We start from the raw sequence: 26,107 nt of genomic DNA, 5'->3' as shown, positions 1-26,107 counted from the left end.
TGTCCCTTTAACGGAGCGGTCGCGCATGCGTGTTGTGCGCGTCTCCTCGTGATGACAGCGGATGACAGCAGCTCCTGCAGCGGACCCACAGTGAGACGGCTAGCCGCCAGCGAACTGCCCCTGGGACTCGACTCATCCTCGGATCAGCTGCGTTTGGAGAACCCGAGAACAACCAGCGCACGATAACTCCGCTCGGTGAGTTGTCGAATTCCACTCAGCACGTTTTATTCCCCCGCGTTCGGCCACTCGGGAGCTTGCAGCCCCCGAAGCTAAGCTAACGGAGCTAACTAGCTTGTCGTTAGCTCACCCGTCTCGACTAGCGAACGTTAGCCGGGTGTAACTTGGTTTAACGTTAGCAGCCAACTGCTGGTTAAGCTGAGTTGCCCCAGTGTGTTGTCTGGGCTCAAACCAGTGCCACCACAGTGCAAACACTTCGCTGGTGCCATTACGACGTCCGGGTGTCTAGTGTCAGTTTCCATCGTAGCCTTTAGCTGACCCAGCGATGGTCTCACGGAGCATTCGATTTAACCATCAGTTCGTCTGAGGCTCCTCAAGGTAACAACCGAACCACAACAGACATTAAGCAAACCTCTCTTACGTGTTGGCCGCCGGGCGACATCCTGTCCGGACACTTCTCCATCCAGTCAAGGACGATCCGAGCACATTAGCAGCACATTAAACTCAGCTTTATGTACCCCCCCACCCCACCCCACCCCACCCAGGGGGGCCGCTGAAAGGAATGTCTCAAGTTGTCCCTAACAACCCAAGCATTCACATCTAGCGGTTGGAGGCCCTGAGATATAATAACGTAGCCCATTTAGTATCGTGGATGTCCAAACACTGGGTGTTATTGTTAACTGCTTGTAGCATAGAGGCAATAATATTATCAATTTTGTCCAATATTTCTGATGTAATCCGGCCAAAATAAGTCAAATATGAGGCTTTGCTGGTTTTCTCTACTTGATGTCACCATAAGTATTGCTGGTGTTTGGCTAAACAGATTAATCAAACACCGACAGAGCAACTGAACTCAAAATCTAAATGTTAAACAATGAAAAAGAGGTTTGATTACAAGTCATTCCATCTGTGTACCCCCCTAAGGAGTAATATTTTCTCCCCCACTGAGTTGACGAATAGTGACACATTACGTGACAGTAATCTGCATGTCTGTGTATGAGTCAGTAGTTAATTTCTGTAACTTGATTTTTTGTTATGATTAATGTTAATCATGCGATTCAGTCTGAGTCAAAAAGACATGACTTTGTCGCTGTAACATCAGGTTTCTTTCAGTGGAATTAAGTTCAAGTGTGATGTCACCCACTGTTTTTTGTTTTGCATTTAGAGTTACAATATGTCCCAGCAGTGTTCTTGTCAGGATACAAGATAATGAAAGGTTTGCAGAAAACAGACAAAGAGGCTGAAAATGCAAACATTTTATATTCATGCCAAAACTTTGATCTACTGTTTGTTCTCTCCTTCACCTGGTGGTTAGTGTCAATTTGATAAAGTCATTGCTTCATTATTTCCTTGCATGTTGTTCTCAGATTATTTGGTCGCCCTGAACAGAGTCAAAAATATCTCTAAAGCAGTTTTAAGACATTTTCCTTTTTTTTGACTTTCACATATGAAGAATGTAGCAGGAGATTGTCAGAGTTATACGTGTTTACAGCAATAGGATAATTTCTGCTGATTGCTGAATGCAACATTTGGTTTTTACAGCACATTGGACTCAGCCCATTTCACCAAAAGCTTCTGAATCGCGTTTTCTTTCTAAGTGTCTTCTACGTGTATGAAACATCCTTTTCCATTCCGAGATATTTGCATCCTCTTTGGTTTTTCTTCCGTCATGCCAACACGCCCACTTGCTGACTGTGAATTTTCTGGACATTTTCCTGCTGTATTCTCGCATGAGCTCACTCTGACTTTTGACATTTTACATGGAGGATGGCAGTAAACGTTCCAGAAAGTATGCAGTGTAACTGACAATAATATTTTTGTTCTCACAAACAGCCCCTTATCTGAAAGCAGTTTTGGATCAGCTCCAGGAAGTTGCCCTCAAAACAACTGATAAAGTGTCAGTAACTGAAACTGGGTTCTACGATACCTGGGTGTAAAGTACAAGCTGTAACTTTTAACTTCAAGACATCATAGACAATTAGTAGACTGTGTTCCATGTCACTGCTAAATACTGTTTATCCACAAGTCTTTAACGTAACACCCAGTGATTAACTACATATTAAGGTGGATAACAAAAACAGTTTTTTAGTTCCAGCAACAATGGTCTGCTGTATTAGGTTTAGAAACATGGGTTTAGGAAGAAGCAACTGTGTTGTGTGTTTGTTTTTCATTTTGCCACCACTACAGCTTCTAGTGTCACAGACAGTAGACGCAGGTTAAACATTCCTGTGAGGCAGTAGTGGCCTTAAGCTAGATCTGTGCGCTTGTGTCACGTCAGGACAGATCTGCACGGGGAAAGTGAAAGAGCAGTGCTTGATTCTACTTTAACTTACTGAATACTCCAACCAGATAATTTAATGCCGGCTTTGTGACTGATTAACTGATTTCACAAAAACGTAGTGGTTATCTCTCAAGGTTGAGTAGAAAGTGTCACCCGTGAACCGCACGTATGTGGAGGACAGCATATTGCTGATAGCAGTGTAAGAAATCATCTAGAAGGGAAGCGTGAAGAGGATGTTGGCTCAGAACCATGAATACCTTCTGTAGAAAGTGAAATCCTTTTGAATATCTATAAAAAGCATTGCTGTGAGAGAGTGTGTGATTTTGGAGTGGGAGAAGTGGGCTTTGTTCTAAACACCTTTTACTGTTGTGCTGCGAAGTTTACATACATTCCCTCTAAAGAGTAGTGTTGTTTTGTCATTCACATCAAAAAATGATTTTGAACTTTTGAAACTTTTTCATGAAGTATTTGGGAAGTGCTTTGACATTTTGAAATTCTAATTTTTGCCACCTTATTGTTCTATTAATAGTTCTAAGTTGGATGCCATGTTTGAACGTATAGGGCTGGGCAATGAAACAATATCAATAATCATCACAATATAATTTTCATTAATAGAAATATAACAAATGTCCAGAGTTGACATTGCTCCTGCATTGTGCAAGCCTATAGTGAGAAGGTATACATAATTTATCTACCACAGATTTGTAAAATTGTTGTTTATCAAGTGTTTATTGTTGTAATTATCGACACACATAGAAAAGTACAAACCCACAACCTTCACTCAGGAGCAAAAATCTGTCTTTACTGAACTAAACCATAATGTGACATTTATCCTTATAATTAGCACTATTCCCTGATATGAACATTGTTATCGTGATATTTGGCCGTATCGTCCAGCCGTAGTTGAACATTCAGTCACCTTGAATGAAGGTGTTGCCATTCTCACACGGCTCACAGGTCTGAACACTTCACAATCTGTTTGGTTTTGCTTCTGCTTTAGAGTTCCTCAAAGCGCTACATAACTGACTCGCCAGGTAGCTTCTATGTGTGAGCCACACATAGAAGAGTACTGGATGGACACTGGAGGCAATAGCAGTTAACCTCTCTGCCAGCCACTTAATGGCCTAGTAGCTTTCACTTCCTTTCCAAGTATGTGAGGAATTTGCTTATTGGAGAACATGAGTACATGCGTGGAAGTGAATCCTGAGAGTACTTTAGCCAGTTACCTGTCTGTATTATATCATTTTTTTATACCACTGTGTAATAATTGTTTCAGTTTGTGAAAATAGCAAACTTGCCCCTTTTCAACCTCTTACATATTTACAATATTTGTTGCCTCTTTCAGCCTCCTGTGGTTTTGCACTTAATATTTTGCTCATAGAAGAGAGCAATATGAAGCCTTCACCTACCTTGGGAAATTGGTGGTGGACATTTTTTACTTTTAACAATCAGTTTAATAATACAGAAAATAATCAGCCGATTGTTAGATAATGATAACGATCAGCTGCATTTGATCACTAACTCCATGTGATCATCATTTACCATTTAACACAGTGTGCTTCAGCTTGTATTTATTTTGCCTCTATTACATTTATTAAGCATTTATACAGTCTATATAAACATAAGATTTTTTAAATGAATTGTTTGAAAGCGAAAAATAATGAATACAAGTCAGAAGTTTCATAACAAGTAAACACAAAAAAGCAGTATATTGTGAAATGATGAATAGCTACACACATTTAAAACTTTTTAGAAAATGTTGATGATTGCTTGTTTTATTCATTGAGTGATTGAAGCAGGAGAGTTGTATTTCTCATGTGATGAGGAGCAGTTGTGCGTCATGATGAAAACATTTAAATCCATGTTTATCCACAAACCACGCAGTATATGTATAACATTTTTAACAAAAAAAGATCCATCACTCATCTATACATCACTTATCCCTGTTTATTCTTGGTTTGCCGAGGGAATTTATTTTACAACCATCAATATATGCGTGAATTTGCATGACCAATTTGGTTTGTCAGGCATATCACCTCTGACGCTGTGGTTGTCTGTTACCTTGTGAACAATGACACTGCCTTACGGTCATTCCTCTTCTGAGGAAATTTTCTTCAGTGTCGTCTCATTCTTTTCCCACAGCCCCAACTCCACAGATAAATCTGTGTTTGCTATGTTGGTGACCAGTTACAAAGGGGTGTTTGTGTAAAACTTTCACTGACAAATCATTCAAATTTCATGCACTCAACTTGGATTGTATGTCTTGGCTGCGTGTGTCTGGAAGAGGACGGGTAATTAGCATATTCTGCTGTGTGTTGCTTGTGAAGCATGCTTTTGCTGCTGTTGTCAGGCCAGTGTGTGCAACACGCTGAATGCAAATGATCACTTCCCTTGCATGATGTGAGCATCATGTGTGAGCCAGAGCTTTACTATTTCCTGTTTTTCATTTTGATAATATATTATTGTAAATGTACTGTGAATCAATACTGATACTGTGGTGTCATGGGATAGAATGTGTTAAGAGAAGTTTACTGTATTGTCAAGTGAAGTCAAATGCTGTTAGTTGTTTCGGTAAACTCCACTTGCTTGATGGTCCCCAGTTTCCTGGCAGAGTGTTATATAACTGATAATGGACTTTGTGGTGGTGCCTGCTGAAAAAACATTGCAGTTTATTTCATTGAAGCTTAAATGGGTATTCCACGTTTATAAAATGCCGGGATTTCATATTTGAAGCATGATATATTTAGTATTTTGTTCCTTCCTGTCTCCAGAAACACAGGGTTCTATGTTTCCTAGTACCTGGCTTATATAGATTTTTGGGGGCCAATGCTAATATTTGGGAGAAAAAAAGTTCAATATAAAAATTGGCAGTGATTTTTTTTCATTTACTATTTTGTTCCCAATAAAACACTTTAACAACTGAATAAACAGATCTTTAATTCAGAAAGTAGTTGTGTAACATACAAATGCATAAATATAAATGTTATCAGCACATATCAACAAACATGAACAATGATACCGATGTCTGTGAACAGCCCATATCTGTGCTAATATATTTATCTTCCTGAAAAAATATCCACTCACTTTAAACTCCATGTTCTGTTTTGACTTTATGAATTCAAGATAACAAGGATCATTTTGTCTGACTGTACAAAGCTTCTCCAGAGCTACAGTGGATGCTATATAACTCTGTTCAGATGATGAATAGCGTCAATGAAGTAAATTGACTTTTAAATGTGAAACTGGTGGAGTTCCCCTTAACACAGTTATCTTAAGAAACTTTAACTTTTAACTAGCTATTGAAACTTGACTGACATTTGCGAAAAGGTAATATGACCTTTTTGTTATGTTTGCGTTCCACATATTCATGTCATTTACCTGTTTCTGTTCCGTCTTTGTCCCCTTTGTGCTCCAGTTATTTACCTCTCGCTTGCCTGAGCTGGTGAAGATGGTGAAGCCAGACATCCACACTCTGGCCCACCACCTGAAGCAGGAGCGGCTGTATGTGGGGTCGGAAAAGCAACTAATCCAGAGGCTCAACAGTGATGTGCTGAAGACAGCTGAGAGGCTGTACAGAGCCGCATGGATCGCCAAGCAGCAGAGGATCAACCTCGATCGTCTCATTCTCACCAGGTCAGAGTTACCATCATGATTCACTTTGGCCTAGACATGGAGTTGTGAAAGGAAGGATAGGTGAACAGCCAGGCTGTGCTTGATCAAGTTTAGCATATAGAACTTGTAACTTGGTGGTTTGATCTGTAAAAAGGACCATTTGTGTTTTTAAGTTCAAAAGCTAAACTGGCTACCTAAGTTCACAGATACAACAGTTTAGATTATTTGTCCAAAAAGGGAAAGTAGAGTGATGTTCTTGTGTTATGGTGGATGTCAATTTAAAATGGAATTGTGAAGTAGAAAAAATAAGTTGTTGGTAAAATACATTTTACATTATGCATATTAGTAATGAAACAACCTCTGTCTCTAGTGTGGAGGCTTCTCCTGCCGAATGCTGCCAACATGCCAAAATGTTGGAGGACACACAGTTTGTTGATGGCTACAAGACCCTCGGCTTCCAGGAGACGATCTATGGCGAGTTCTTGGCCCGGTTGAGGGAGAACCCCAGACTGGTAGCTTCCTGCCTGGTGGCAGGAGAGAGGCTGAACCAGGAGCACACCCCCGGGGTCATCTACACAGTCTTCACCTCACTATATGGCAACTGTATCATGCAGGAGGACGAGAGCTACTTGCTACAGGTTTGGGGCCCTCTAGTGTCACACAGTAGAAAAACAGTTTTATAACTTCTCAGCAAAATGTTCATGTTTTTAACTGGTACATGTGTTTTTTATTGTCCTTCCAACTCCTAGGTGTTGCGGTACCTGGTAGAGTTTGAGCTGAAGGAGAGTGACAACCCTCGCCGTCTGCTGCGACGGGGAACATGTGCCTTCAGCATCCTTTTCAAGCTCTTCTCAGAGGGCCTGTACTCAGCCAAGCTCTTCCTCACTGCCACCCTCCACGAACCCATTATGCAGCTACTGGTGGAAGATGAAGACCACCTGGAGACGGACCCGGGCAAGGTGACAGAGCGCCTCACTCCGGCTCAGCAGGAGCGCTTCGGAGAGAAGGGCTCTGATGGCTACAAACAAAGGGTGCAGGCAGCTGTGGAGGCCAACGAAGCCAAGCTGGTGGCTCTGGTCAACAAATTTATTGGTTACTTGAAGCAAAACACCTACTGCTTCCCCCACAGCCTGCGCTGGATTGTGTCCCAGATGTACAAGACGTTGTCATGTGTGGAGCGTCTGGAAGTAGGTGAAGTGCGCACCATGTGTACAGACCTGCTGCTGACCTGCTTCATCTGTCCAGCTATCGTCAACCCGGAGCAGTATGGGATAATCTCTGATGCCCCCATCAATGAAGTTGCACGCTTTAATCTAATGCAGGTAAGTTTTCTCTTGCTCACTCTTGAACATGTGACAGTCATTCTCCGGAAGACTGATACTGCATTGTTTTTTGTGACACAGGTGGGGCAGCTTTTGCAGCAGTTGGCAATGGCTGATGATGATTCAGATCCAAGGCGGAAAAGCAGTTTGTCTAAATTTGATAAGGTATGTGTAACGAGTGTACATTTCTTTTAAATTTTGGCTTAATTTCCTGAAATGTCTCCTTATGCTTAGTCCTTTCTGTCTCTCTGTCCCCAGAGTTGTGTTGCTGCCTTTCTGGATGTGGTAATCGGAGGAAGAGCAGCCGAGACCCCACCCATGTCCTCGATGAACCTTCTAGAGGGCCTCAGCAGGACTGTGGTCTATATTACACATAATCAGCTGCTATCAATGGTGAGCTCTTTTGCTACTGATGTAAGATTAATAACATTGCACCATAGGTTCTCAACAAACCAGGAATAACACAAATACCCAACAATATAAGCTGTGTGTTAAAGGTCGTTTTGGTAAAGATCAGAAGAGCAAATATCTTGTTGAGCACATGTCTTCCAGTCAGTGTTGTTCATCCTTCTCTTAGGACCAACTACATTGTAACTCTTCTGTGTTTCTACACTGATATTGAGAGCTTAACTTTAATTCACTTTACACCTCTCAGACAGTTACAAATAGCACCAGCATTACATTTTTATACAAGCCAATAGCTGACTTTTATAAAGAACACGAGCCTGGCAAGCACAAAGTGTCATCAAGAGCTGATTTACTGTGATGATCTTAAGAGTAACGTCTTTCCTTTGTTGCGTAGGTGGACTTTGTGCGCGGTGTGACTGCAGGGGACCAGCTCCGGGAGGAGGAGCACATGGCCCTGGAGAACCTGCTGGCCAACCTGCCCCAGTCTCGGCCTGTGAAGAGCAACAGTCTGGAGCTCACTCCCTCCAACACCCCCCAGCTCTCCCCGGCTACCACTCCTGCCAACAAGAAGAACAGGCTCCCCATAGGTACCTACCTGCACTGCGTCTAAGCCTCTGCCTTTCTGCCACTCTGGTTTTCAGAATAGATGGCTGATGTTGGGTTGATTGGTCTATGTGATGCAACCTCTTGTAATTTCCCAATATGAGGATCTGAAGGCTATTTCGCTCACAGGAATATCAAAATCTGAAGCAAGAACTCGTAAATAGAATGGTAATATTTAGTTTAATGAGAAGCAAAGTAAACAAGCTGAGTGGTGATGGCTAGTCAAAGTCCTGAGTGTTATTAGAAGCTAATGAGCGCCTTCTCAGCTTGTTATGAACATAATTAGCATGGCCTGGATTGAGGCTCAATTACAGAAATGACAACCAATTAAATTGCCAAATATAAATGAGCTAATTTTAATTGGAATGGATGGAAAAGATGCATAGACTACCTTCATTAGCATTTCCAAGACAAATGATGCTGTAGCAACATCCCCTTAATTAGAAACCAACCACTTGTGCCTGCTTCTCTGAAATGTGACATATATATATACACACAGATCTTGACTTGACACTCTTATGAAATGTACTCTGTATTCTTTCTCCAACTCCCTACCCTGTCCTTCTCCTTTCTTCTTGTGCTGCAAATGAATGACCAGGACAACACTTAGCTGCCATAACATCCTGGGACCCCACAAGCACCACTCTGTCTGCCCACATTCCATTAGTAGCCCCTTTTGGTGGGTAGTTGGTCAGTTGTTTTAGAGATGGCGAGAGCTTATCCCATGTATCAGCTGTTTCACCCAGTCAGCACTCATCTAGCTCAGGCTCCTAGCCGCACAGTAACCACACTACCTTGCTGCCTTGCCACTCTTACCTAGTACTCTCACAATGCTTGCTTTGCTTTGCACAGTGCTTTGGCTCATTATTAGTGCGAAGATGTTTTTCCACTCATTATGTTTTCTAAGTTTTCCCCTTTTTGCTTCCTCATTCAGCGGAATATGGCTATTCATTTCAAGGTAGAGTGGGGAAATTATCCTGCCTTCCACCTCCCCTCCCAGTCTCCTAATGGAGACACTAGTGTAGTTAGTATTAGTATACTATTGGCCTGTTCTTTTCTCTTACTATTTTAAGAGATGTTTTGATAACAATACCAGCATCAAAAAAACTTCTCATAATGTTGAAGATGCCAAGTCAGGCATTGGTGAGGAGGCTAATCTGTGCCTCTGTACCGATCCGATACCACATTTTAAAAGTTTTAAGTTTCCCCCAGATAAAATTGCAAATTTATTTGCCCGTTTTTTTGCCGCTCCAAAACAGCAGTTGTGCTGTACTGTAACTGACAAGTACTTACTTCCGGGTGTGTAGTGTAAGCCAGAGCCATGTCACATTATACGATTATTAAGTCATATTATGTCTTTATGTTCAGACAAAGATTCAGATCTCTTAAAGATGCTCAAGGATCAACACGGTTTCATTCTTTTTAACCTGCATTTTTACTTGCAGGTTAGAGACATCTTTCATGAAATCCACTTAACCCGGAATCAGTGGGATGTGCATGAATGTGTGACATTTTTTTATTTTCATTATTTCTCTTTAAATGATTGGAAAAGAGCAGGCATTCAATGCAAAAATGCATCCAGTGGATGGAGCTAAAGAGTCACAGACTGCTGAAGTAATTCAGTGTTGTTAGACCTGCGCAATCAGTTGCAGCCGGTCACACGCACAGAGAAACGTGTGTCATGTAACTGATGCAGAATGAATTTGTGAACTCAAATGCAGTTCCATGTTATTATTTATATATACAGTGTTTACTGTAGTGTTGTTAAAATTATTTAGTCAAAATGATATGGCAGCTTTAGCATCTTTTGTTTTCTGAAGACATGACCCAGGTTTTCCATAATTTTTTTGTGTGTGTATCTGCTCCTGAGTACTAACTTTTTAAATACCATTGTCAGATTTGAAAAACTTAATTTTAACATTTGAGGAAAGCTCAACCTTTATTATTGTTAACTAACTGCTACCTAACATGTAGAAACAAGAAGTTCACTCGTCTTTATTGTCACACCAATTGATTGTTTTTCTATTTTGTTTGTTAAATAGAGCTTGCTACTTACATTTATAAGCCTCTTAAATTCTGAATAATAATGAAAAACAGTTACAGGAAATGTGGCGGCACATTGGGGTGACATGCCAGATGAGAGTTTTGGTTGAGTGTCATGTTTTTGGCTAAAGCTGTAATACTGTTTGGTTGTTTACTGACACAAAATTACTCACTAAATGTGTTGCTTGAATAAAACTAAATCCAAACCAGATCAAAGCACACTTACGCATGTTATTTTTAAAATTTAAGAATCAGAAAAGTGTTTCCTTACTAATTCCCTCCATCTCACCAAACCAACAGCTGCTCGTAGCCGCAGCCGTACCAACTTAGCCCAGGAGGGGGAGGCAGAGGCCAGCTCCCAAGAGTCCCTTCAGGAGTCGGAGCCAGAGGAGGTGCTGGTGATTTCACTAGGAACTGGTCCTCAGACGGTCCCTGGGATGATGTCAGAGAATGAGGTAATGTGACTTGAATTAATGTGTTAATTTGCAGGAGAGGTGATTTTGTAATTAAATGGAGCGCCATTTTTTTTTCTGCCAGTGAAGGGATGTTATTCTTGGGCCGCACCATTCACCTCACCTGTGCTTGACAGCTTCCTCACTGAACTGCTTTAACATAACCAACAGTGTTACTGCTGCCAGCCCTAACTTTCTACCCTGAGTTTGATAAAGTTTTATTAAATTATAAATTTAGTTCTTCGTTAATTTAGAGAGAGAGAGAGTGCAAGCAAGGACATGCACATTAAACTACTGGCCTTCACTCTTCTGTTAATTTATTGACTGTATATAATGCATAACTGAATCCTTGCTCCATATTTAATTGTCTCCTCCTGGCTTTGAATGAGTTTTCCTTTAACAAGTAAAGCAAGTTTGCAACCTAACAAAAGTGACAGAATATACTATATACAGCTCTTTCACCTTGTCCTTCCTGTCTCTACCGCCCACAAGGTTTTGAACCTGCAGATTGCTGATGGGGCCCAGGGAGATAGTCATGCTGATGATACCAAACTGCATGGTAAACCAGACAAAACCCTGCGCTTCTCCCTCTGCAGTGACAACTTGGAAGGCATCTCAGAGGGTCAGTCTGCTGTCTGATGACACATACGTCTCAAACATGAGGCAAACAGATGGTTGCTTGGGTTTTCTTTTATATTTTCAGAGCAATATCAGAAAATGTGAAAAGAAAGTGCATCATTGTGATTATGAATAGTTCTACTACTTTTATATATTGTCATACACAGTTATGAAGATATATATACAATGCATTTTTTAAAATGTTTTTTACTATTAAACTCGAATACAAATATTTAAAGGTGACAATGTCAGTTACAATCACTGTAATCTAAGAGCTTACTAAATTCTGTTACCTGGTGTATGTTTCTAAATGTTCCTTTTGTGTTCAGGTCCATCCAATCGTTCTAATTCAGTCTCGTCTCTGGACCTGGAGGGAGAGTCTGTCTCTGAGCTCGGAGCTGGACCCTCAGGCAGCAACGGGGTGGAGGCTCTGCAGCTTTTGGAGCATGAACAGGGTATGTGTGTGTATTCATGGCGTAATGTTGCTTAACATTAAGTTGAAAACTTCATGTGATAGACCTTTTTAAATGAACTTATCCACATGGAAGGCTCTTCTAATATTCTGTCCTCTTCAGCCACGACCCAGGACAACCTGGATGATAAACTCCGCAAGTTTGAGATCAGAGACATGATGGGACTGACAGACGATCGGGACATCTCTGAGACAGTCAGCGAAACCTGGAGCACCGACGTGCTCGGCAGCGACTTCGACCCTAACATGGATGAGGATCGGCTGCAGGAAATAGCAGGTAGGGACATGGCTGGGTTAGCTCGGTTAGCTACATGTGTACACATTGACTTCCTGCATCACTGAGCAAATTGATTAATTTAAAAAGCCTATGAGATTATGGCACATTTTATTAAATGAATTTCCTGCACATAGGGACTGCTAAATTAAATACATTTAGGGAAATGTCATCACCTTGTGGTATTGGGGTGAAATAGCATTAAAAAGCAGGGCTTCAGTTCAGCTCTGGCTCTTTTACACACATGCGTGAACCTAAAAGCTTTATCACGTTATACTTTTCTTTTATTAAATAGAATATTTAAATTGCATTTCAGCATTTAAACTGTTTTGTATTTAGAATACATGTAATTTTATGATTTTCTTTGCCACTATAAACATCGCTCAGTTTGATTAATATGTTGCGTAATTATACTTCTGCTGTTGGTATTGTTTATCTTGAATCTTAAGTTCGTGGATGAGATAACAATTACTAATACTGTACATTTTATTGCCACTGACTTAACTGTTTATGCAATAATCTTCTAATTGATAGTTTACACTTTTTAAGTAGAAGAAAACATCTTAAAATAGACTCGTAATGCAAAACAAATTATTTTCTCTGATTTACATCCTGATATCGGGTTGTAGTACCACAGTGGCAATAGCTAATAAATACATTTATAAACCTTATATACTGATATGTAAGATAAAAATCTCAAGTAGATTGTGGAGGGCAAGTTCTACAGTCTGTTGAGAAAAAAAATACAGGCTTATCTAATGGGAAACCAGCTCTAAAGAGAATATTTGAGTCTTTACTTTATTCAGATTCCAATCACCCAGTCTCCTTTGCCTCAGTCTTTTTCTTCACAGCATTCTCTCTGCCCATCGCTCTCTCTCTCACGCTCTCCCTGCCTCTCTCTCTCTTTGACATTCACTCAGTCCCTGCAGTCTTATTGACCTTGGTTCCTCTCATTTGCATTCACCATTTTTCATTCTTCGGAATATGGCGTTGGGGGACTTTTCCATCATTAAGTGAATTTACAGCGATTTCCTTATGTGTTTTCTCCAAGGGATTGGGTTATGAGATGCACATTAAATATCCATTAATACCTCATTATCCCACTGATAAGATTACCATGATAATGAGGCAGAAATTCTAATTGTTTCACTTCTTGTTGTGCCACTCATTTAATCATCCACCTGAAAGACAAGTACTCTGCGCCCCTACCTTGAAGACTGTAAACACGGACAGCGGGGTAGAGCTCTCCCGCCGCCAATGAGAGCCCGGCCCCCGCCAACATCAGCACACACTGTTGCCTGAGCGCTGGCATGCGTGTGTGCTCGTGGAGTGCGTGTGCCCTGAAGTGGAAGCATGACGTACCAGGGGGTGCGGCTACCACAGGCCGACTTTTTGGTGTTGAGCCTTAGCCACTGACTCCCACTCCCACCTGGTAGCTGTCCCCCCTCTGCATTCTTCCGCCTTGTTAAATCACAACTTCCGAATTGGAGATACAGGGACACTGTGCTGAGGACTTAGTGTGAGGGTTGGGAGAAACGGTAATTTGGTTGTGAGTAATGCTGGGCTTAATCAACAGAGCAAAGTCATGGCCCTGAGGGCCAGTGCAGGGTGAGATATTATCATTAACCTCTGACCTTTGGCACAGTGGTATATGTGCCTGTGGGTCTCAGCATGAAATACATGTGACCTCCAACTCTGTGCGTTTCTGTATACACAGCTCACTGTCTCTGAAACCCCATCTCAACAGCAGAGAGGCACCGTTTAGTATTTTTGCTTATGTCAGACCTTTTTAGTGTGTTGTTTGAAAGCCAGACCTGAAGGCTTTAAACTGATGGAACAGGTTTCTTTTTCTAATTAAGATCTAACACATTAAATACTGTAAAGAAATGTTGTTGAAAAAATTATGGGATAAATTGATGAAAAGAAAAATCAATACATTTTTTATTTCAGTCGTCCATTAAGCAAATATTTTCCGAAAAATACATTTGCTGGTGTCAGCTCATCATGAAAACCAAATTCAGGCTTTTGTTTTATATATAATTGCAAATAGACTGATGAAAAAATGTGAATTGATAATGAAAATAATCATTTGTTGCATCCCCGCAGCTGGAGCAGAGCATTAAAAATGAACATTCATGGGACTCAATTTTCCACCAATGCTACCAAAGGCCTCTTTTCAGTTTTTTCTTGCATTCTCAAGTTCACACAGGCTCATATTTAAAATCTGAATAATTTATTAGAACTAATTACAGAATATGAATCAACAGCAGAGCCTTAACAACACATACTTTGAGTCTTTGGTGAAGAACTAAAAGGTGCTTTCAAGATGACTTTTCCACTTCAGAGGTGACTTCTTGCTGCTCTGACACTTTGCCAGATAAAAAAAAAACAGTTTCATTCAGCTGAAATAGGTTAACTCTTTGTCTCTCTCTGTTCTCAGGGGCAGCTGCAGAGAACATGCTTGGCAGCCTGCTGTATCCTCCTGGCTCAGGTTCAGTGCTGCTGGACCCCTACGGCTCCACCATCTCAGAGACCACAAGTGAGGCCTGGAGCGTGGAGGTCCTGCCCAGCGACTCAGGTGGGGAGCCAGGTTTGTGCTGCTGATGCAGACGCCTTTTGACTGTTCTTTTGCTCAGGTTATTGTCTTGATTGTTGTACTTCATCTCCACGACAGTCTCAAATGTGTGTTTGCATGCACATGTGCCTTTGCAGGCATGCATTTTATGCTTCCTCATTATAGTGGGGTCTGGGACTCCAGGTGCACTGCGTTCCATACCAAAAATGTGTGTGTACATCTGTCATCGTATTTGTGTGCATTTGCCTGTCTTTCAGGACAGATCTGCCTGTGCCAGTAAAAGGCAGCTCAGGGTTTCCTTAGAGGGACCACCAGGTGTGTTTGCACCTGTGGTGGTGGAGTGGGGAGGGAATCATGAGGAGAGCAGCTGTCCTCAGTCACTTTACATGTCAGCTTTTTGTTTGTCCAGACTTAACACGGCAATGCTCGTCTGCACAGTTTGTCTTTGACATCACATTTTGACAGTAAACAGTCAGAACATCATTTGCTTAAGTATTGATTATACTTTCTTGACTGTTCTTGCACACTGAGCATTCAATACAAACATATTATTAAGAAGAGATTACAAGCTCAAACCCCCTGTTTGAAACTAGTGTTTTGTGGAAATCAGTAGAGTGCTTTATTAACGGTGTTAAGTGTTTCTTTGAAAAGCCTGGGCCTTATGTTAATTGAAGTAGTACACCATTTCAATATGTGCAATACAGAAATGACATGCATGAGTGTCTTGATTGCTTTTTGTTCCGTTTGCTGCCCCTGTTCTGCTCTGTAATAGCACGATTGGAGGCTGGCTTCGAGTGGAGCACTTGTTTCATGGCCAGGCAGCAGAAAACTACACTCTGAAGAGCACTTCACCAACACATTATTACTAACGAGCATGCAAATGAGTACTGCTGTTAGTATGGAGCCTCTGGGTTCGACCCAACAGCTCCGTTGGGTAGCCATACAATTGGCCGTACAAGCTTTATGGTTTAGTTTGGCAGTTTGAAGACATGATAATGTATGCTTTGTTTGACTTGGTTTCCCAATAATCATAACAGAGGAAGAGGTGGAGTGAGAACATGACAATCATGTGTAGCAAACTGCCAAAATTAAAGTGGATGTAGATTCTGATTCATCTCTACCTCAAGTGACACCTGAGACATCTCATCACTGATTTTTCATACGTATTTTTGGCTTTTGGGTTTGTTTGCAGAGGCCCCAGACCTGAAACAGGAGGAGCGTCTGCAGGAGCTGGAGAGCTGCTCAGGGGTCGGCAGCACCTCGGACGACACAGAGGTCAGAGAGGTCAGCTCGAGACCCAGCACCCCAGGCCTCAGCGTTGTCTCAGGTACAAATTTAACCTCTCCATCTCTCCCCTAACCTGCATTGTTAAATATCTGTACTAAAACTACCTTTGTCTACTTGTTTTTGTGAAGAGCGGTCATGGTGCTGGGAGGGTTGTTAACCAGCATACTGAGGGTCAGCGGGAATTTTTCTGTATGACACAGAGGTTAATACTGGTTGTCTTTTCCTTGGGCTCAGGTGGACATGTAATGTTGACATGCATGAAGTAGTATGCTAGATTAGGAAGCCAGCGGTGATGTTCCTGGCTCAGCCCACTAGAAAACGTCCCCCGGGAACCGGCCAATGGATAGTCTGTGTGAGATGATCACTCTTATTTGTGTCTCTCCCCAAACCCATGGGAGCTTACGCTACCAATTTAGAGTTCCCACTGGGCTCCCATCTGAGAGAGGACATACAGCATAGTCTAAAGAAAAAATATCCTCTTTTGTTTGAGCAACATGGAACATGCGTTCCCCCTTTTCCTGACTCCCTAAAACACTCGCTGTGAAGGTGATACTAAGTTGCCTTTGTCCTGAATGTCAGCACAACTGTTTTTGGGTTGTTTATCCTTTTTTGTGCCGCAGGTATCAGTGCAACCTCCGAAGACATCCCCAACAAGATCGAGGACTTGCGGTCAGAGTGCAGCTCAGACTTTGGAGGGAAGGACTCTGTGACCAGTCCAGATGGGGAGGAGTCAAGCCACGGTAGGAGAGTGTCAAATCCCAGCGAGGCCCGCGGCGCCATCAGTCCTGTGTGTCTTATGTGGTCAAAACAACATGAGCCAGAGTGATCAGTCCCTGTCACTTCTACAGCTGGCACCAAGCTAAATCGCTGTTTTACCCCCCCCCCACACTTCAAATCGTTATATAAAGTTATACTGAAGCCTTAACTACTCTTTGTCTGCCTGGTGTGGGAATCACGCTATTAGAGGGCTAGGCTATTATCTTTTCAACTCGATGAAGTAAAGCAGTTTTTAAACTAACAGCGATGAGCGCTGTGCTGTGTGTATTCACAGTTGATTTAGTAATCACTGTTAATTATCTCGTATCCTCTTGTGTTTTTGCAGGAGCGCACCATCTGACATCTCCACCCTCACAGACCGATTCCTTACTGGCCATGTTCGATCCCCTCTCCTCTGGCGAAGGTAATTTGCACCTCCAGACTGCTCTCCAGCCAATGAGAGCTAGAAACGAGTGTCATTAAACCCCCACCCTAATGTCATGGACGCACAGAACAGCTGGAGCCCTGCAAAATTAACCTAGAGAGTGCCTGGACCCCTCACATGAGCCTTACTTACCTCAGCTTAAAAGTGCAAGTGAAATGTCGCCTCTCGATTAGGCTCGTTTAGTATCGCAGTTTATTCTCCAAAGTCTTTGTTCCTGCTTCTGTGTGTTTAGTTTTGCGGAGCAGGTGGAAAGTGGAGGTGTTTGCGAGAGCAATGGTGGTGGCTGTGTGTCTGTGGCAAGGTGAAGGGATGACAGGTTGAAAGACCTCACCCCAGGCTCTTTGGCACTGTCCCTTTGTCCCACTGTGCTCATGGCACGAGTCTGCCATTGGAAGCTTTTCAGGAGAGAGAGTCTACCCTTGGAACAGGTGGCCTACCTACACCTAGGGCTCATCTCCCTCTAACATCTCTCTTTAGCACTCTTCCCCACTTTTGAGGTGTTGTTTTTTCTCCTACTGGTTTTTATTATGCCTTCATACCTGCGGTAGCCGTGGCTGAGGGTGTTGTGTTTTCAGGTTCTCTGTTCATCCCATTGTCGCGAACATAGGGACAGAATCTTGAACTCAGGGACGAATTCATTGGAATTTGGTGGTCTAAGGTCGAGGGCAATACTTAAAACATTTTAAACAATCTCTAACAGGAAAAAAAGATGACGTTATTACGTTTACATTGAAAGGACACACGGGTCAGCTTCACTGCGACAATAATAAAAACAATTCTCTGGCCATTATTCAACGTCATATCTCAGGAGTAGTAGGGGGCGATAGTGACTTTATTTCACATTTGATCGGAAACTGAATGCTGACACTAATCTTTGGTGTCCACCCTTTTTTTTTTAGATTAGCTTCTTTGCCGCAACATCCATATTTTAATCATTGTTTACTTTAATGGCTACAACTTTTAAAATTATTACTATTATCTCTTTCTTGCTGCTGATGCTTACACATGCACATTCTTTTCTTTTCTTAAGTTTACTTCATGTATTCTATAGAACTTGACAATCATAATTAAGTGGTTATCCCCAACTAATTCTCCAACCTTAACCTAAACCTAATAAAACCAAGACTCAACCCCCAAAAAGCCCCTAAAAGTCGTGAGGACCAACAAAAATACATAAAAACAATGTTGTTGTAACAAAATGTCCTCATTACTATAGAAACACACACACCCAAATATAGTTAATATATCAGAGCTTATAGAGAGGAAGGTGGAAAGGCCAAAACGGTTAACAAAAAATAGATAAATATTGATATAAATTATTTTTTATAATTGAATGAAAAGGAAATGTCTCCAATAAGAATTGGCTTTATTGGCCAATCATTTACCTTTTCTCAGTGTATAGTATATGCAGGTTATACAGTGGACAAAAGCACAATAAAGTAGTCAAAAAGTCTAATCAATTTATATCTCTATTACATATATATAATTGTCATTCCTTGTATTAAATTCCATATTCCAATATTTCAGTCTGCTCTACATTTATTACAACTACGCCTACAACTGTTAGGCAGCAGTTTCAGTCATGTTAGTTGAGATTAGGTGAGATGCTGCTGTACCGACCAACATTACCTCTCAATAAAACTACTGGTAGAATTTCATTAATTTATTTAATGAAACGGTTTTAAAAGCATTTAAATATAAGTATCTACTTGGGGAAAAGTCACTCAGTCTCGGTTATGTGTGTGCTGTGGGCTGGTAAATGACCCATAGAATATTTAAGAGAATATAATGAAAACTACTTGAACAAAGTGCCCATGGATATTTAAATATTGTCCGAATTCATTCCCTAAAATGTAATGAAATTATGTCTAATTTATCTTTGTATATGCCTATGACTTGTTTAACCTCAGGCTCTTCCACTGGAACAATTGTGCGGCCCAAAGTGCACTACGCCAGGCCGGCTCACCCTCCACCTGACCCCCCCATCCCCGAGGCCAGCGCCCTGGGGCCAGAGACGCGCCACTCTCTGTTTATGCCCCACTGCCTGGCCCAGGCTGAGCTGGAGCACACCAAGCAGCGCCACTCCTTCCCTGACAGGCTGGTCCGCAGCCGCAGCTCTGACATAGTGTGCCCAGGGCGTCGGCCCACCAGCGACCCCGGCCTGAACCGACGGGTAGCAGTTGAAGAGCGCGACCCTGCCGGGGCCTTCGCCTTAGGACCGTCCTCGTCCCCCAGCAAGGACTCCCTGAAAGGAGAGGTAACCAGCTGTTGTAGTGCTCTGGGTCAATAATGTACCACAAACATGTGGTGCTTTTGAGAAACTCTGTTTTATTTAATGAACATATCTGCAAGTGCCCAATTGTGACGAGTTCCTTTCCATTCAAAGGTTGAGGACAGGAAAGACAGTGACGACGAGAAGTCTGATCGCAACAGACCCTGGTGGAAGAAACGTTTTGTGTCAGCCATTCCCAAAGGTAAGGAAACAGGGCACTGGTCACTGTAAACATTTCACCTCTTCAAATCTGAAAAATGAACTTGTGTGCATTTAAAAGTGATCTGTTTGTTTGCGGCGCTCCTTTACTTTTTGTTGTGGGGTGGAAAAAAGTTATCTTAATCACAACTGGCAGGAAGCATCGCACTTTAAAGAGCAGAGCGAAAAAGCAATTTATAACCTGAGAAAGAGAATGATGATCCATGTTGTCCACGCCATTGCTGATGCGCCATTTGGAAAATGATGTTTCTTGTTGTTTGAAGTTCCTCCAGAGACGTGTCCGAACCTTTTTCTCTCACGTCTCACTGGCTGCAGATTTATATCGACTTTTCAAAGCTAATCAGTCATCAGAGGAGCTTTAGCTGTGTAGATTGTATGGCTGTAGCCCTCCCAGCAGTGCTGTCAGCCAGCGGCTAATGGTCATTAGATAGACCTCTCTGTCATCAGCCCTGATAGATGACACATCTCTTGTTGCAGTTCTACTCTACAGCCATCTCTCATACATCTGTCTGGGAAATAATGAGCTGTGCCCACACAGAATGAGGGCTTATTACTCTTTGAGCTAATGATGTTTCTTAAGTAAACAATAAATTGATATTCATAAAATGGAGGACTGTGTGCAACCTAGCCGCGAAGACCAGCCAGACCTGTGTAGAGTCCACTGTGTTGTTGTTGCTCTGCATGGTGACGTGCAGTCAGTTGTCCCGCAGAGTGGCAGCCTGTGTGTGAAAGGCCAACCCTGTCTGTTGTGTTCCTCACAGTGCTGTATTGGACGGCTGAGAGTGATGTCCCAGGTAAAGCTTCCGCGCTGTCCTCATTGAGCTAGCTTACTGCTGGAGCCAGCGGCTGTGTACCCATGCTGCTTCGTAGATGTCGCCTTAGAGCGGTAGAGCTGTGATATATCATGGTGTAGCTCACATGACCCCACTCCTCACCCATGCATCTGTTTGATCAACCCCCCTTTTTTTTTTGTTTCGCCATAGTACGGTTTCATTTGACTGTATGGAGAATACAGAATATCAGTGTAATTACTCCACCCAGTGTTTCTTGTGTGCATCATCAAATTTTAGACCGTGTGTGTCTCTAGTTTGTTCTGTTATCACCCTCTTGTGTTAACAGGATACGCATCAGTATGATTATTCACATCCTTATAGACTGCACTTGTTCTAATAAGCTACAGTGGATCTTTGTGATATTCTGGTTTCATTCACCATTTCATTATTTATTTGCTTTTTTTCCCTCAGTGAACTTCTACAAATCGACTTTATCAGTTTTGTATGATGCCATGCATTCCACATTGAGATTTTTAGTCTCAATAAAACCCATGAAAAAACCAAAGATTTAAAGAGGCTGTCAACAGCTGACTCATGATCAGCCTGTCATCCCGTGATAGTAAATATAGTGGGACTTTGCCTCAGTCAATCATCAAGCCTCTCCTCCACAGCTCCAATCGCAGCATTTCGGAAAAGGGACAAACAAGAGAAGGATGACATTGTCCAGGAGCGTGTTTCACAAGGTCAGTCCTGGCTCGCTTAAATTGCATTAATTCCCAATTAGTTGAAACTAATCCGTCACAGTGGATTTAATTTTAATGGAACCTGTATGTTGGTGGTTTTGTCAGATGAGCTGTTGCCCAGACATAGCAGTCAAGCACAGGCAGCTGAAGACATCCTCGACAAGTACAGGAACATCAAGAGGCCCAGCCCAAGTGAAGGAGCAGCAACTGGAGCTTCCTATGACGGTACCGGAGGTCAGTTTAAAATAAAATGCCATCTGCATATTACATGCACTTGCTTTAGACAAGGTGAAAACCTTTAATATTGTATTTTTGTATATTTCCACAGATCTTTGTGGTGAAGACAACGTTCACGACTCTCCAAGAGACGACGCATTGCAGAATATGTCCACGGATGACCTCCCGGACTCGGCCAGCCAGTCAGCAAATCAGCACGACTCCAAGTTCTCTTTCAGGTCCAACATTTATTATCCTGCAGGAAACCGCCAAACACCTTCAACAATCACTCAAGACTGTCCTGTGTTCTTAGCACATACTGCCTAGCCATTGCTGTTTATTAGATCTGTTTTGTTTCTGTCTCCCAGTGATGCAAAGAAGAAGTTGAGGTTAGCGCTGTGCTCTGCAGACTCTGTGGCTCTGCCCATCATGGCTTTTGCCACCACACGAAATGGGCTGCCTGATCACATGGATTCTGAAGGTAGAAGTTTCTTGTACATTTGTGCTAAAACTTTGTACTTGGCCTGTTCGACTTAGGCTCATCCACCAGAGTTGAGGTGTCTTTGTCACAAATCTCCATGGGGAGCACGGTACAAGACCTTAATGTTGGCAAGCATCCAACTACCTGAAAGTGTCCTTAAGCAAGACACCAAATCTGTTCCACCTTCACCTTCTGTTTCACCTCCCGAGGTTAAAGGCAAGGTTGAAGGAGCAACTCCTGTTAAAAGAGAATGTCCATATGGTGTCAGTAAAATATTAAATTGTTAAACCGTCAGACGTATTTAAAATAATTGTGTAACCACATAGATTAATATTGGCCTGTTTAAGCCAATATAACCATGACGCTGCACAAACTCGAGACAGACCTCTTAAGACCCCCGTCTTCGTGCCCATCAGTCACATTGTCATGTGGAGGCGGCAGGTTGATCTGATTACAGCGACCAGGCGTCCCTTGGTGAGCTGCGAGTGTCGTCATCTAACACTGTCTCCCTGTCGCCCTCTCTCAGACAATGACATCGTCTGCTTCCTGAAGGTCCAGCTCGCGGAAGCCATCAACCTCCAGGATAAGAACCAGATGGCCCAGATCCAGGAGACCACCCGCTGCGTCGGCCGCTTCGATGCACGCACCTGCAGGAAGCTGCTGGCTGCCATCGCGGAGGATTACAGGTAAATCTGGAGGCCAGGAGAAATGAATATCTAGAACAGCCAATGGATCATTTTTGCTACGTTTTTCTTGTATATAACAACATAAAACATATTCAAGGATAAATTACAATTCCTTCTGTGTGTTTCTTTTAGAAAGCGGGCACCGTACATAGCTTATCTAACCAGGTGTCGTCAGGGCCTGCAGACCTCTCAGGCTCATCTGGAGCGGCTCCTCCAGAGAGTGCTCAGAGACAAGGAGGTGGCCAACCGCTACTTCACCACTGTGTGTGTTCGACTCCTTCTTGAACACATGGAATCCAAGATGCTTGACTTTACAAAGGGTACGTCTACATTTTCATTTAACTTGTACGTAAGTTGTACTAACCGAGCAGATGTATGATTTTATAATGGTTTTGCGATTACTAAACAAACAAAATGAGTAAATATACTGTGGCAATAACACATTAAATCACAAAAAGATGTCGTCTTTATCATATTCAACATTAGAGATCTGTTTCAAGTATTATATGTGTTCACACACAGTGTCTTTTACAAGCAAAACTCACCTCACTTAGAAAAACAAGCAGTGCTACTGTATACTGTGTATCCTGAGCTGACGTTAAGTCTGTTGTTTTTCTTCCTCCCCCTCAGCGTTCCAGGGGTGCACAGCGTCGGATGACAAGACGGCAGCCGTGGAGGATTTTCTGCGCTACTTGTACGGTGCTATGGCCCGTGATGCCATTTGGCAGTATGCGAGCGAGGACCAGCTGCAGGATGCCCAGATGGCCATCGAGCGCAGCGTTATGAACCGCATCTTCAAACTGGCTTTCTACCCCAACCAGGATGGAGATATTCTCAGAGACCAGTGAGTGGCAACAAACAAAGAGCTGGACTGTGCTCTGCTGCTTTATTAAGAATTGAACTGGTAAAATAGTGGAGACAACAAAGAAATGCTGGAAGTTAATATTGAAAATATTGAAAATTATGTCATCATAACACGTTAGATTTGAATATTATACAGTAATGGTTGAGGCCCTTAGCAGAAATCATTAAAGTAAATAGAGTAAATGTGATTTGTAAAGCAGCCAATGCTGATGGTGGTCTGATTTCCCAGCTTGCACTGCTTCTCTTTTGACTTGACTCTAAGAGAATATTTTCTCTTGTATCTTGACAATTACACAATTTCAATGAATTTCTTTTGTTTGTTGACAGTTTAACCCACAATAAGTTATTTCTATCTATCTGCGTCTGTATATGACGGAAACATTTTTTTCCCTTGGCTAATAATCCAAGTTGCTTTCTACCGTGTTCTGCTTGATTTCCTGTCCTGAGTTGTTTTGTCTCACACAGGCTTCTCCATGAACACATCCAGCGGGTCTCTAAAGTAGTGACGGCCACTCACAAAGCTCTTCAAATCCCAGAGGTATCTGACATTTTGACCTCTTGCACTGAAAGAGACATTTAGGAAGTGACTTGTCATTACACACATCCTTATAAAGTTTAGGTTGTTTAAAAACACGTGCGTTTAACTTTTCTGTTGGCAGGTTTACTTGAGGGAGGCTCCCTGGCCGTCTGCACAGTCTGAGATCAGGACCATCAATGCATACAAGACGCCACGGGACAAAGTCCAGTGTATACTGCGCATGTGCTCCACCATCATGAACCTCCTCAGTTTGGCCAATGAAGACTCCGTCCCTGGAGCGGACGACTTTGTCCCTGTCCTCGTCTTTGTCCTCATAAGGGTAAGTCTGCTCTTACTTCATTCCTTCACACTGTGCTGCTACTGTTTCCAAGAATGTGAACCTTCCATATGGATCATTTTTTGACTTCTTCTCCGTGAAGATTGAGAATAATCCACAATCCAACTGTATTTGTAGAACACCATAAAGGCTTCTCTTTGTTAACCTGTGTAGTTATACTTTCCATATTTCCATATTTATGATTACAATGTGCACGGCGTTGCGTGAGGTTCTCTCAGCGGTTAATGTGGGCCCATCCCCGCGTCTCCTCCCCTCCAGGCAAACCCGCCCTGCCTGCTGTCCACCGTTCAGTACATCAATAATTTCTACGCCAGCCGGCTGAGTGGGGAGGAGTGCTATTGGTGGATGCAGTTCACCGCGGCGGTGGAATTCATTAAGACCATCGACGATCGCAAGTGAAGCAGAACAGCCACCTGTATGGGCAGACTGCGGGGGAAGGAGCCGGGAGACTGGGAGACTTCCCAACCAACTGCTCCCTCTGCACAGTTTATAAAACCTGGCCCTCAGCCTGCTCTTTATTTGTATAGCTTGTACATAGCCAGAGACACTGAAAGATTACAAAATATATATTACTGTATGTATGTGGACAAATCCAGGTTTTAGCTGTGGTGAAAAAAAAAATGGCCTTGGGGGAAAAAATTGGCAAGATGTTACCCGATTTGGATTTTTCCTTTTACCTTTCTCTCTTCAGTCATGTTTCACTTTTGGGGGTCTGTATTAGGAATTTTATATACACACAGTTACCAGTATGACATTAAATCAACATAAAAGATAATCCTATATAGGGATATAGGGACCAGACTTGCTTGATGTGATCACTGATCTTATTTTTCCCCCCAGAGTGAGAGGGAAGGGCTTCCAATTAAATTACATTATAATGTTGATTAAATGCTTTGTAACGTGGGGATTTACAGTGCGTGATACTGGTGGGATTTGGTGACTCATAAACACTGAAATCAATTCACAATAACCATACTCATCAGGTTAGTGTATCAGACAGTAGGGCAGCTTATTTCATGAACTGTTTACTTCATCCTATTCCCAAAAAACACGTGTCAGTGACAATTTGGACATAAGGGCCCACGTATTTATATGAAATAAAATGTATTTATTTCTGTAAATCTATTTAATGCTTTGTTGATCTAATTTCAAACATAATGGAAATGCACATTATGGCCATTCGAGATGTCTGAGGCAAGTTGTGGCGGCGTCATAATAAACTTGCAAGAAAAGCTTGAGATAAGAAAGGCACCTTAGCAATGAGTCGCCCTCAGGCGGGGGGGGGGGCTTCGGGGGCCATCGTGATACAGGGTCAATTCATGCGTAGAGTAGTGGTGGCATTTATGAGAATACTGGAATCAGTGCCTTTGGTAGGGGGCACTCTTAACAGGTTTTGATGAGGGTGTTTTTTAATTTTTTTGTTTTTGTCTTTACCCAGCTTAGGCATTATCCCCCCCCACCCCACACACACACACACACACACACACACACACACACACACACACACACACACACATACACACATACACACATACACACACACACACAAACTCTCTCTCACACCAATGGGTCAACCATGTCTCACTGAGGAACCTTAGTCCAGCCCTCTGTCCCCTTTGGATTTCTGGATCTTACCTCACAGTTGAAACCAAC

The 26,107-nt window shown here is 42.4% G+C and overlaps 1 protein-coding gene across 2 annotated transcripts; it reads left to right on the top strand.

Moving 5' to 3' along the window:
- The first annotated feature begins 51 nt into the window (after positions 1–51).
- Positions 52–25,579, top strand: gapvd1 (GTPase activating protein and VPS9 domains 1). Of its 2 annotated transcripts, none has more exons than XM_061070914.1 (27): positions 52–195; positions 5,874–6,091; positions 6,441–6,708; positions 6,820–7,392; positions 7,474–7,557; positions 7,651–7,785; positions 8,195–8,387; positions 10,747–10,901; positions 11,391–11,520; positions 11,846–11,971; positions 12,092–12,265; positions 14,703–14,840; positions 16,030–16,164; positions 16,745–16,864; positions 17,227–17,304; positions 19,236–19,582; positions 19,712–19,799; positions 21,261–21,332; positions 21,438–21,566; positions 21,661–21,787; positions 21,917–22,029; positions 22,556–22,715; positions 22,848–23,035; positions 23,346–23,559; positions 24,045–24,117; positions 24,239–24,436; positions 24,713–25,579. In XM_061070914.1, exons 2-27 carry the CDS (start codon positions 5,907–5,909, stop codon positions 24,851–24,853), a joined length of 4,344 nt encoding a protein of 1,447 aa, XP_060926897.1. In that variant the 5' UTR covers positions 52–195; positions 5,874–5,906; the 3' UTR covers positions 24,854–25,579. The 2 variants fall into 2 exon arrangements, with proteins under 2 accessions (XP_060926897.1, XP_060926896.1); XM_061070913.1 differs by having other exon boundaries at positions 14,703–14,852.
- Positions 25,580–26,107: the final 528 nt, after the last annotated feature.

Source organism: Limanda limanda, chromosome 5 (assembly GCF_963576545.1).
Source record: "Limanda limanda chromosome 5, fLimLim1.1, whole genome shotgun sequence".
NCBI classification, from domain to species: Eukaryota; Metazoa; Chordata; class Actinopteri; order Pleuronectiformes; family Pleuronectidae; genus Limanda; species Limanda limanda.
The sequence above is the reverse complement of the archived record's forward strand: the minus strand, read 5'-3'. Positions and strand labels throughout refer to the sequence as shown.

What these genes read in the sequence shown, in the direction of transcription:
- gapvd1 (XM_061070913.1), top strand. Translation starts at nt 5,907, where the DNA reads ATGGTGAAGCCAGACATCCACACTCTGGCCCACCACCTGAAGCAGGAG. An exon ending in AGGACTCCCTGAAAGGAGAG is followed by an intron (nt 19,583 to 19,711) that starts GTAACCAGCTGT and finishes TTCCATTCAAAG; the next exon opens with GTTGAGGACAGGAAAGACAG. An exon ending in GACTCCAAGTTCTCTTTCAG is followed by an intron (nt 21,788 to 21,916) that starts GTCCAACATTTA and finishes TCTGTCTCCCAG; the next exon opens with TGATGCAAAGAAGAAGTTGA.